This window comes from Populus nigra, chromosome 2, assembly GCF_951802175.1.
Source record: "Populus nigra chromosome 2, ddPopNigr1.1, whole genome shotgun sequence".
NCBI classification, from domain to species: domain Eukaryota; kingdom Viridiplantae; phylum Streptophyta; class Magnoliopsida; order Malpighiales; family Salicaceae; genus Populus; species Populus nigra.
The window spans coordinates 39,163,017-39,175,892 of record NC_084853.1 but is presented as its reverse complement, the minus strand read 5'-3'; the positions used below and the strand labels follow the sequence as shown (position 1 = coordinate 39,175,892).

General features: G+C 32.0%; 1 protein-coding gene across 1 annotated transcript; it reads left to right on the top strand.

Annotated features, from left to right (window-relative positions):
• The first annotated feature begins 7,220 nt into the window (after positions 1-7,220).
• On the top strand, positions 7,221-12,833 carry LOC133682603 (chaperone protein dnaJ C76, chloroplastic). The gene is made up of 9 exons (XM_062106016.1): positions 7,221-7,502; positions 7,719-7,847; positions 7,964-8,093; positions 8,384-8,504; positions 8,998-9,079; positions 9,866-9,919; positions 10,956-10,994; positions 11,888-11,987; positions 12,532-12,833. Exons 1-9 carry the CDS (start codon positions 7,281-7,283, stop codon positions 12,660-12,662), a joined length of 1,008 nt encoding a protein of 335 aa, XP_061962000.1. The 5' UTR covers positions 7,221-7,280; the 3' UTR covers positions 12,663-12,833.
• Positions 12,834-12,876: the final 43 nt, after the last annotated feature.

Genomic DNA, 12,876 nt, shown 5'->3' with positions numbered 1-12,876 from the left:
ATTTTATATTATTGACAAAAAAATAAAAGAGAAGGGGTTTTTACTGTACCTCTCCTCATATAATACTATTTATTTGAATAATATTTTTTCTTATTTTTTTCTAATTTATGTTTTTCTTAAAAAAATTAGATTTATTGAAGATTGAATTTCATAGTTTTCTCCAATTTATTCTTATGAAATTATCTCAAACTTATGACCCACATCACAAGTTTAACAAATTAACTCATTGGCTCGAGTTTTTTTCTCCTTTTCTTGATTAATTTTTTTTTCTCAATTTCATCTTTCAATATTATGTTGATTGAGAATTAAACTTTGTGATTTATTTCAGTTTGTTTTCTATGATGTTATTCTCATTTCATGGCTCGAGTCATAGGTTTGATGGGTTAACCTTGGTTGACTTGAGTTATTTTTTTTGTGTTTTTTTATTTTTTTATTTTTATCCTTAAACACTGGGTTGATTGAGAATTAAGTTTTATAATTTATTTTAATTTGTTTTCTATTAGGTTATATTAATTTCATGACTTGGGTCATGGATTTAGTAAGTTAACTCGAGTTATTTTTTTGGATCTTTTTTTTAATTGAATTTTTTAGTTCATCCTTTAATATTGAATTTATTAGAAATTGAGTTTCGTAATTTGATTTGACTTACTTTCTAAAAAGTTATCATAATCTCATGATTTGATAAGAGATTTGACAGATTAACTCGAGTTAATCCAAATTGATCAAATATGTTGTTGTCTCGATATTTATTAAAAAAAATCTCATCTTAAATAATTATCTTGATTCAAACTATATTTTTACTGGTCATCCAATTTGTTTTTAGACCTGCTAAGATAACCGAGTCATTGATCCATTTTCATAAGATCTAAATTTTTTTTTTAACTAGAAACAATATTAACAACACCTAAATATTTTTTAAAATTTTAAAAAATTTGATCCACAAAAGCATCACGCAAGCCAATGATATAGTTTATAATCTAAATAAAATAGTACCCGCGAGGTATATATGTAACACTTTTTGTCGATAAGCACCGCTTTATGTCACTTGGTCGAAATTAACATGAAAGTAAAATATGAACAGGGAGAGTGGCAGTAAGAATCAATCCTGGAGCCAAAAAGTGCTTCCTTATATTCCCCCGTCTTCTATTTTCCCAAATAATTGCTCATTTCCTCGCGAAAAGAATCAAGAAAATATCACATGCGAGTAGCGTAAGCGTAGTGAGGTGGTTTAATTGTTTCCTCCTCATAAAATATTATTTATTAAATTTTTTTTTCAATTTTTTTTTAATATTAAATTTGTTTTTTATTAGATTATCACACTCTTATAACACCGATCCTAGGTTTATCAGGTTAATTCAGTTGACTTGGTTTTTTTTTAATTAACATTTTTTCTAATTTTATCCTTTAATATTAGGTTTGTTGGAAATTAGATTTTACGATTTATTTTGTTTACCTTTTATTATGTTATTTCAGCTTCATGACTACAGAATAATGCTTAAAGGATTAATCGTAGTAAACTCAGGTCGTTTTTTGTGTCTTATTTTTTATTAAAGTTTTTTCTGATTTTATTATTCAACATTAGATGGGTTTGGAATTAAACTTTATAATCTGTTTTGATTTACTTTCTAAGAGGATATCTTAGTCTTATAACTAAGGTCGTTGATTTTGGCATTTTAATTCCGGTTAAATTGTGTCTTTTTTATTTTATTTCTAAAATGTTATGTCGATCTCATGACTTGGATTATTAGTCCTTCAACATTGAATTTTTTTTATTGGGTTGTTCTTGTCTTATGACCGAGGTCACGGTTTTGACTAGTTAACCCAATTGACTAAGTTTTTTTAAGAAACTTTTTTTCTCATTTTTGTCATTGAATATTGTGTTTGATTGAGAATTAGATTTCATGATTTGTTTTGGTTTGTATTTTATTGGGTTATCTCAGCCTTGTTATCTAGGAATAGTGCTAATGGGTTAACCCCGGTTGATTTGGCTCATTTTTATATTATTTTTTTAATTAAAATTTTTACAAGTTTCATCATTCAACATTGGATCTAATAAGGGTGATTGAGAGTTGAGTTTCATAATTTGTTTTGATGTGCTTTCTATGAGGTTTTTTTAAACTCATGACTAAAGTTGTGAATTCGGTAGGTTAACCCTAGTTAAATTATGTCATGTTTTTTATTTTCTTTCTATAAGGTTATCTCGGTCTGATGACCCAGATCATGAGTTTGGTGAATTGACTCGAGTTTCTTATGTTATTTTTGTAATTGATTTCTTTTTTAATCGATTTGTTTTCCATGTGGTTATCTTGATCTTATGACCCGGGTCACATATTTAACTAGTTAACCCATGTCACTTTTTTAAGTCCTTTTTTAGTTGATTTTTTTTCAATGTTATCCTTCAACATTTGTTTGATTGAGAATTAAGCTTCATAATTTATTTTGATTTGCTCTTTATGAGATTATCATAGTTATGAAAATATCATCTTTATTTTTTTATAGTCAAACTATGTTTTTATGGGTTGTATTAATTGCTTTTGGATTTGTAAATTCTACCGGGTTATATCGGGTCAACTCTTATACAATTTAAAATTTATTTTTTCGCTAGAAAAAAAACTTTAGCAACACCTGCATATTTTTTTTACATTTAAGAAAATATTGACCCGACTCGCAACATAGTATGGGTCAATGATCTAGTTAACAATACACTAAATATTTTTTTTTAATTTTATCTTTAATATTAGATTTTTTTCATTAGGTTATCCCACTCTCATAACACGGATTGCGAGTTTGACGGGTTAACCTGGTTGACTAGGATTTTTTTTTCTTATTTAACTTCCCCCTCTCCCATTTCATCATTTAATATTGAGTTAAGCATGGGTTAGGCTTTATGGTTTGTTTTATTTTATTTTTATTATGTTATTTCGGTCTCATGATTTAGGAATAGTGTTTATCGAGTTAACTCGAGTTGACTTAGGTTGTTTTTTATTGTTTTTTAACTGAGTTTTTTTTTTCAATTTTATCATTTAATATTGGATCAGTTGAGAATTGAGCTTCATAATCTATTTTAATTTATTTTATATAGAGATATCTTGGTCTCATGATCAGGGTCGCGAGTTTTGGTATTTTAACCCCCGGTTAAATTAGGTCATTTTTTTTTCATTTTCTTTCTAATAAGTTATCTCGGTTTCGTGTCCTTCAATATTGAATTTGTTTTTTACGGATTTGATAAGTTAATTTAGTTGATTTAATTGACTTTTTCCCCTAATTTATTGAGAACTAGGCTTTATGATTTATTTTTTATTTGATTTTTATGAGGTTATTTTGATTTCATAACCCAAAATAGTGCTTAACAGGTTAACCCATATAGACTTGACTCATTTTTTATGTCATTTTTCTAATTAAATTTTTTACAAATTATATCGTTCAATATTGGGTCTGACATAATTGATTAGGAATTGAGTTTCATGATTTATTTTGATTTTCTCTTTATGAGGTTATCTTAGTCTCATGACTAGAGTTGCAAATTTGGCAAATTAATTTGGGTTAAGTTAGGTCTTTTTTTTAAAATTTTCTTTCTATGAGGTTATCTCGGTTTCATTACTCGAGTCATGTGTTTAGCGGATTGACTTCGGTCGTTTCTTATGTTTTTTTTTAATTGATTTTTTTAGCCTCATCCTTCAACATTGGACTGATGGAGAATTAAATTTCATAATTTATTTTGATTTTCTTTCTATAAGGTTATTTCGGTTTTATGATCCAAGTCACGAGTTTAACAAGTTAACTTAAGTCATTTTTTTAGGTTCTTTTTTTAATTGATTTTTTTTTCAATTTCATCCTTTAGCATTGGGTTGATTGAAAATTAGGTCTTATAATTTGTTTTGATTTGTTTTCTACTGAGTCATCATAGTCTCATAACCCGAGTTATGGATTTAACATGTTAACTCGAGTTGACTCAAATTAATCCAATATGTTGTTATCTTAATACTAAAAATAGATATCATATGGAAATTTTTTTAATTAAACTATAAAACTCGAACCCTAATTTCTTGATCATCAAAGATGTGAAAAAATACAGTACATTCACATTTATTTTTTCATGTTAAAAAAACTAATCAAATCAACTAACTAGGTATAATAAAACTAGAGGTGCTCAATGATTCACTTTGGAGTAAGACTTATTGTATTGTGGATTGTTACAATATAATGATGCTTTTTCCCTTTATAATGCAAGCTAAAGAAGTGCAAATTGAGAGGCAAAATAGTTATTTCACTGGTTCAATTGATATTATCAAATTAAATTGGGGTAAATCAGTCTCTTCATATTTTATTGAATAGTAGAATTACTAATTTATCCTTTAAATTTTAAAAATATTAACAAGAAGCAAGGGAGCTTTTTTACTTTTCATCTTTTTTTGCAAGATATAATTACCAAACTACCATTGACATTTTTATTTCCTTTGACTTGCTTAAATTGATGTTTTCATTGTTTTATTATGGTTTTTTTATAATTGTAAAATAATCTCAAGGGAAATTGAGTTTTTTAATATATATATCTACTCAAAAAGCTCGGGCTCCTCCTAGGTGTTTATATATATATATATATATATATATATATATATATATATATATATATATATATAGAGAGAGAGAGAGAGAGAGAGAGAGAGAGAGAGAGAGAGAGAGAGAGAGAGAGAGAGAGCATGCGGGCTCTTCCGCCGGCCAAACAATACTTCACGCGGTGACATTGAAAGCGCTTCACTGAAGGTTTGCTGGTGGTAGGGCATATGTTGGCAGCTAACCGTTGATATGGCTTTGGTGAGTTTTTTCTTCTCCTCCCTCTTTTCCCTTTCTTCTCCTTAATAAAATACAAAAGTTTTCTTTTTATTTGTTTTTTGTATACAATTTGATCATCATATTTTTATTGCTATTTTTTTTTAATCTTTAGCAAATTAATTTTTTTCTTCATTGTCACCCCTCACCATTTAATTTCATTTAATTCTTATTTTAAATTTTCTCATCATTCTTTTATTTCTATTTTTTTTATAATTTTCATAATTGATTTTTGTTTTCAATTTCATCACTCAACATTTAATTTTAATTTACTTTTATGTCAAATTTTGTCCCATTTCCCCCCTTCAATTTCACCCCTCGTCATTTGATTTTAATTAATTTTTATATTAAATTTGGTCATCATTCTTTTAATTTCCATTTATTTATTTTATCATTTTTCTAAATGAATTTTGATTTCAATTTATTTTTATATCAAATTTTGTCTCATTTCTTTTTATTACTATTTGTTTTGTTTTAGATCATTTTCTCGTTGCTTTTTTCTCTTTCTCCAAGTTCATCCCTCATTATTTTCTAATTGATAGTTTTACTTCATTATTTTTTAGGTTTTTTCTTATATAGGGTTTGTTCCGGGCTCATAACTAGGGTCATAGGGGTGAACAAGTTAACTAAGGATGACTCAGTTTTTTTCTCTCATTTTTCTCTTTATGGGGTTATCCCAATCCTATGCCTATAATCGTGGGGTCAACGAGTTAATTAAGGTTGACTTGAATCTTTTTTTTTATTGATTTTTTTAAATCAATTTTCTTTTCATTTTCGACTTTCGATATTGAGTTGTTTAATAATTGAGTTTCATTGGTTTCTTCAATTTATCTTTGACAGGGTTACCTCGATACCACAACAATGTCACATATTTGACATGCTGATAAGTAGGGGTGATCATTTTCGGTTCGGTTCGGTTTTTACATAAAAAAATTAACCAAACCAACTTTATTAATTTTAAAATTTTAAAACCAAAACCGGTTCAAACCGACTACTTTCAGTTCGGTTCAGTTTTTGTTGTTCAAAAACTGGTAAAACCGAAAAGCAAATTTCGGTGCCCAATGCCCACAAACTACAAGCAAATGTCGATTTTTGTTGTTCAGGAAAACAGATCTGCCTAGTGCCCACAAACTACAAGCAAATCTAGATGTCCAGTGCCCACAAATTACAAGCAAATCTCAGTTTTTATTGTTCAAGAAAACAGATCTACCCACAAACGACAAGCAAATTATAACATAAAAAAACCCCACAAGACGCAGAGATGAACTTGAAATGGAGTTAGAATCTTAATCATCAAAAATCTATCTATTTTTTTTATTTACCCATGTAGTTTGATTAAAATAAATGTTGATGCAGGAGTAAACTTAAAGAGATGAGAGATAAAGAGAAAAGGAGGGGGGCTACGGGAAGAGATGAGAGGCAAAGAGAAAAAGGGCAAAAACATAGAGGGGCTGTGAGAAGATGATGAGAGGTAGAGAAAAGGGAGGGGCGGCGGCTGCTAAATGTTACTTTAGGTTTAGAGTTTTTCCTATTTATACTTGCTTTTTTTTAAGTGCTGGCAGGGTTGAACCAGTTTGGTTCAATCAGTTTCAAACTTTGAAAACTGAAACCGAATCGAATCAGAATTTTTTTTTGATTTTTTAATTGGTTAATTTGGTTTTTTTTAGTTCGGTTTTTTCGGTTTAATTGATTTATCGGTTTTTTTGCTCAAACCTACTGATCAAGATGAGCTCAGGTCAGTTTTTTTACCCTTTTTTTTTGCTAGTTTCTTTATTGTCGTTGTATTTTTATTCATAATATCAAAATTATGCAACTTTATTAAATTTAATCAAGTTAATGATCTAAATCTTAATTTTTTTTTACTTTTTTATAAACATTTAGATCACCTTAACATCTTTATATATGATGAACAAAAAATCAAATTTGTTCTTAGTGAAGCAGAGACACCTATCTAGTTGATTTCGATTTGAGAAGCATTTCCTTTGTTTTTTTTCAACCATGTATGGCAAAAATATCTCTTGAATTACCAATATATATAATATGTCTTTTTATCTTTATGACTCTTTATTTTTGAATATTTTTATGAGACTTGATAAAAAAAGAATCTTGATTTATAGACCTTCCAGCATTACTAAAAAAATAAAATAAAAAGGTTGCATGGTTGGAGTGCGAGTGAGCGAGTCAAGCAAGAAATATCCACAGGCTGGCACGTGCAAAGCCGTGAGAAACACAGTTGTCTTCCTCCAGATTCAGTAGACGTTCCTTGTGATTCTAGCAGAAGTGCATGGCTCAGAATTCGCCAACTCAGCATTCCTCTAAATTTCCCCTCCTCAAAATTTTCAAAATAATCCAATTAAGTACTAAAAATATCCCATTAATAAAAGAATGGATCATCCTTCCCAGCAGCACCCATATTTCCTCGAAAGACCGACAGTGGAGAAAGCTCTCCAATGGCCCAGTTAATATCTCCTGTATGCACAGATGCACTTAAGATTAAAAAACCATCTAACGTTTTCCATATTTCTTCAAGAGGAAAGACCGCCCTTTATCATAATAATTCCCGGAGTGTTTTGAACTCTAAGAGAAGAGATTTTGGCAGAATCAGGGTTGCAGCCAACAGTTCAGCCTCTGCAGATGCTGTTGCCGATGATTATTACGCGGTCTTAGGTCTCGTACGTACTTACCTACCTGCTCTTTACACTACTTTTCATTTCCTTAGTTACTGTTTTTCAAATAAATATAGCAATCATAACCAAATCCGTCTTAATATCCAGAGATTGTATGATTATATATATATATAACCACGTTGTTGATACTGATCATCAGTTGGTGCCGTTGGCTTATTGTTATTTTTATTATACATTATTATTATGTTGGCATGCATGCAGCTTCCAGATGCGACACCAGAGCAGATCAAGAAGGCTTATTATAGTTGCATGAAAGCATGTCATCCAGACTTGAGTGGCAATGACACAGATACCACAAATTTCTGCATGTTCATCAATGAGGTCTATGCGGTGGGTTGTTCATCCAGTATTGCTTGCGCTTTTTGAAAGATTTCTAATTTTTTTATGCGTAGCTTCTGCTGTTATTATTGTTAGTATTATTAATATGGTTTGTTGAAGTGCCGCAGGTGCTTAGTGACCCTTTGCAGCGCATGATCTATGATGAAATTCATGGCTTCGCATTGACAGCAATGAATCCTTTCTTTGATGATTCCAGCCCAAAGGATCATGCCTTTGTTGATGAGTTTAGCTGCATCGGTAATTATAATATATAGTTGAACTTTTTTGTTTTGTTTTTGCGTTAAAAACACATGATTAAATGCTAGTTTTCAGTGCCTTTTAACTAATAATTTTATGGGATGTGGGTGCCAAATAAGATACAAGCTTATTGGCCTAGTGAAATATCCCTGTGGAAAACAATACTCTGGGATATTGCATGACATAGTTTTTATGGTTTCTGGAAAGGGATTTCTGTTACCCAAAATTAATTAGACCTTAATCAATAATTTTTAAGGCTGATATTACTGACTATGCTGTATTACCTCCAGGATGCAAAAATTGTGCCAATGTGGCTCCTGAAGTATTTGGAATTGAGGAAGATTTTGGAAGAGCCAGAGTTTACAGTCAATGTGGAAATCTTCAATTAGTCCAGCAAGCAATTGAAAGCTGGTAAATATCCTGTATTTATCTGCTCCTTCAATGTTGTTATGACATGTTTAAAATAGTGCTTTTAATTAACTCGAATGAAATGTTATGAACAAATTCTTTCAAATTTATCTGCACGTCTGACAGAATCCTATATCAACATCTGAGCACACAGTGCTGTTAAGATGACTCGGGATTGTTAATTAACTTGTCGAAGGCTGTGAAGTAGAGACAGTTTCTGTGCCAGATGCTTTCACATTTTGCCCACATCCTTCTTGTTACATTTTAAACCTTGTATCTGTATGCTGAAAATGATATTCTCAACTGACCAAACAGATATCGCACCTGTTCTGTATCCACTATGAATTAAAAAAAAAGAAAAGGGCATGTTTGGTAACAGGTGTTAGAGTTTTGTGAAGTAGTTCATTATGTAATGGTGAGTGACTATAGTCTTGCTCGGAGAAATTGAAAGGTTGCAAGTTAGGTAATTAAAATACAATTTCTTTTTGTCAATCAGCCCAGTTGATTGCATCCATTGGACTTCTGCGGCACAGCTTTCTTTGCTTGAAGATGAAATGCGCAGAGTAGAAAGAATAAATGTAAGGCACGCAACCACTATATAGTTTCTCCTTTGAAATTTAGTTTACTTCTCTACCTTCTTAATCTGATGTGAACATTTGAATTGCTTAGCTTGAAAGCAAGCACATTTGACTTAACGAGCTTGAAAGTTTCTTAGAGTTGAATTTAAGAAGCCTGAAGATTACGGCAAGACTGCATTATATATCCAGATCCCATGCAGCAATCACTTGAGCGTCCCCTAAATTGTTGACGATAATATAATTTGAAAGAGAGAAGGAATTTATGTATTGAATGGTATTCTACGTTCTGATAGCAGCTGTGATAAAAACGGTAGAGCCTAGTTGCTTGGCTTGGCTTATATTTTTTTATTCCAAAACCTATTACGAATTTGAAAACTAATGGATGGTGATTGTGTAGATGAATGCTAAAAGGTGAAATTTCTCTAGAGGACAGAATAATGCACTTCTGACATCCAGACTAGGGTAATGTATACAGTATGAAAAATACAAAGTGGAGACTGCAACAGCAACACGACCCTTCTCCAAATCAAGTAATTTATGTAGAAAACCTGAACCTGTGTTCTTTTTACCAGAACACAATATGTTTGCAAAATTAACTTTGACCTTTGCGTTCAAGCCATGCCCTAGTTCTGTCCAGTCTACAATATGTTCCGTAATTCAAGCTTCCATACTTATAGCTTCTCTGTTACAACCATATCTGCATATCTGACCGACTGTTATGTGTGGTATTTTCACCTTGCCAGTCATTACAATATTGAAACTTGGACTGGTTTGAATGATTATCAGGTTGCACTGATGCTTTCAGGAATGGGATCTGCAGGAGCAGATGTTTTCAGAATGGTAAGCATGCTACTTATCTTATTCTTGCTACATTTTCAGCTTCCTGATTGTTTTGATTGCCACATGCTTCCTTGAGAATCTCACAAGATAAATTTGCAGTGAGCTTAGATTAATATCATCACATGCAAAGAGGAATAATCTTGTCCTTTTCCTTTAAGAAACAGAATGGTGTGTAAAATCATGTAGAGAAATTAATGTTGAAGTTTTCAGTTACTTTGCTATATTTCTTCATCACCTGAATTGTCCATATCTGTGTAGGAACGCATGTAGAATTATTGTAATTGTTGATATCATCATAGCGTCACTAACTGCTTAGGCACTTATGCTGTGTTTCTAAAATGAAGATAATAGATGAAAGTAGTACTTGCTACTTAGACAGCTGCATTCCTAGAATGAAACAATCGCAATACTGCACTACTGCTCTAGGGCTTGAAGTTTGCCTGCAGTCTGAGATTTCTGAATATTTAACCAATGGGCACGGAAGAGGTAATATTTTTCTGGTGCTAAAAGAGTCATGTACTTAGATATGGTTCCACCAAATGTGTCTTGGCCTCATGGGCGGGAGAACTTGGAGATGGTTCTACCCTCCAGTGGTTTTTGCATAAAATGGCTGCACTCAAGACTCAGACCTGAACTCCATATGGTTGCAACCCCAAGACTTTCACCATTGCATCAGACAGTTTCCCTACAGATCATGTTAACCATATCCACTTAACGATTTTCTTCTTATTTCGCTTGATCATTTTTGGGTATTTAGAACTTATCGCAGAGGAAAGTGAGAGGTTGAATTTGGGAGTCGAGCTGTAAGTTTTTTGAAAATAAATGGAATTTCAAGAGGCTTTTGCAAACTAATTAATTAAATTTATTTCCTTTATAATTTTTTTTTTCCTCTTTTTAAGAACTGATCTCTGAATTCTTGAGTTGATTGCTTCAAAATCCCTTAAGGTATCATAACCGTTTAATTGCTAATATATTTCACTTTGTTATCACTAGTTGCTGAGCAGCAGCTATTAATTTACGCGTAATTATGTGGCAGGCATGTTCTCGATGGGAAAAGAGGCAAGCAAAAATCTTGGTAGGAACTCTTTATCTTTTCTCCTTTATCAACATTCATTTAAACTTCCATGTTATTGGAGCAATATTATGTGAAAACCAATGAAACTTCGTCAAAAGCCTATATGGCTGAAGATATCACGTGTCAAGTAGGAAAAAGAAGGCCTTCTGAATCTGCGACTAGCTGTCATTTAAGTCTTTTAGATATCCCAGTTGGAAGAAGGAGCTCTGAACTGTCATTGCAGTAAATCAGTGGTTGTGCTTGCATGTCTCACCTTGTACCCGCTCATTTATCTGAATGGCAGAACAACCGGTTAAAAACAGAATAGGCATTGCGCCATCGGTTGAGTGATTTTTTCTAAAACTGGAAAACTCTTAATGCACTGTTCTTAAATTGTTGAAAATAATCCTGCGGAGAGACCTGCTTGAGTTGTTTGCACTTGGTGAATTTCTCTCTGCGCTGATATGGGAGGGGTGGTATGCTTGTGTCAGAAAACAATTTGTGATCTTGCGTTGCTAAATGATCCTGAAAACGATTTGTGAATGTTATGCTCAAATAAACTGTCCCATCCCATATGCCACAGAGATATGGTCCCTTGAATTGAATCAATGATCCTCCATTTAAGAGCTCGTAACTCACACTACTTCACCAGACACTGGCCCTTCTTGTGAACTGTGTAATAATACAGGGAAGTAATTATGATAAATTTAGGAAATTAACTTGATTTTTCCTAAAAGTTTCTGGACGCTTTGATTAAATGAATTGTCTTCATGAGTTTGAACTTTACATTGGTTGCGCATGAGCACATATTCTGGCTATCGTTTTGGTTCTGGCCAAAACATTTCCAAAGATTGTGACGGCATTGTTAACAGCTCTACTAGGTTTGCTGAATAGGACTCCTAAATTTTTTGCAGGATCAGGCTAAAATAAGGATGATGAAGCAAAAAGATGTTGATAAAAAGGGGTCTTACTGGAGCGATCTCTGGGGTAATCCAAAAGAAAACCAAAGTTCAGGTAAGCGGATTGGTAAAAGCAAACTGATAACGTGACACTAACCTATATATTGCTCTTTATTTTCCACATCCTTATATCAGTGCTAGTATATAACCTATTAAATTATATAAGCTAGGACTTCCCTTTAGAAATGCTTGATGTTCTCGCGTTCCAGCAAATTTCGATGAACAAAATGCCAGTTTGCTGTGTTTTGGTTGTCACAAGTTCTATATGAAATGTATCGTTTAGTAAAATAAGAAAGCATGTGCTCAAAGCACAATACTGAAACCATATATATGACGATGGAAGCTTATTCGGCACTATAGTGATTGTAGAAGAGTTTGCAATTTTATGTTTTTGTTATGAAACAATGATTTTGAGTATGTATTTACACCACTAAATATAAAGAACTATTTTAACGAGTTTAAATTATAAAGTGAGATCTTATAATATAATTTATATTATTGTCTAACACCATACATGAATTATTTGTCCAAATATAAGTTTTCTACCAGCCTTTCTTCAACTTCAAGTAAAACCAACGTTGACATGGTGTTTGATGCAGAGGAAGAAACCAAAGAAAGAGCAAGAAGAGCCGCAGCAGCAGCTCGAAGATGGAGGGAGTACTCAAGGAAGGGTGTTGATAAGCCTCCCGCTTATAAACTTCCGGAGGCAATCTCCAATAATGAGAAATGATCAGTAAATAGCGTATCTTTCCACTCCACTGTAATTAATTAGCCTATAGATTACTGAAGAATCATTGATTCTCTTCCTCATGAAACTATGATTGATACCACGACTCTGTCCACAATGATTATTGAAACTGAAGTTGATAAATGAAATGGGAAGAGGTTATTTATGGAGCAATTGTTCTGGATAGTGGTTTCTTCTGTTGCACCAAAACAATGCT

Bases quoted from the DNA above. Each gene is read 5' to 3' on its own strand.
- LOC133682603 (XM_062106016.1), top strand. From the start codon at position 7,281: ATGGCCCAGTTAATATCTCCTGTATGCACAGATGCACTTAAGATTAAA. The intron at 8,094-8,383 runs GTAATTATAATA...TATTACCTCCAG, and splicing joins TGATGAGTTTAGCTGCATCG to GATGCAAAAATTGTGCCAAT. The intron at 11,988-12,531 runs GTAAGCGGATTG...TGTTTGATGCAG, and splicing joins AAAAGAAAACCAAAGTTCAG to AGGAAGAAACCAAAGAAAGA.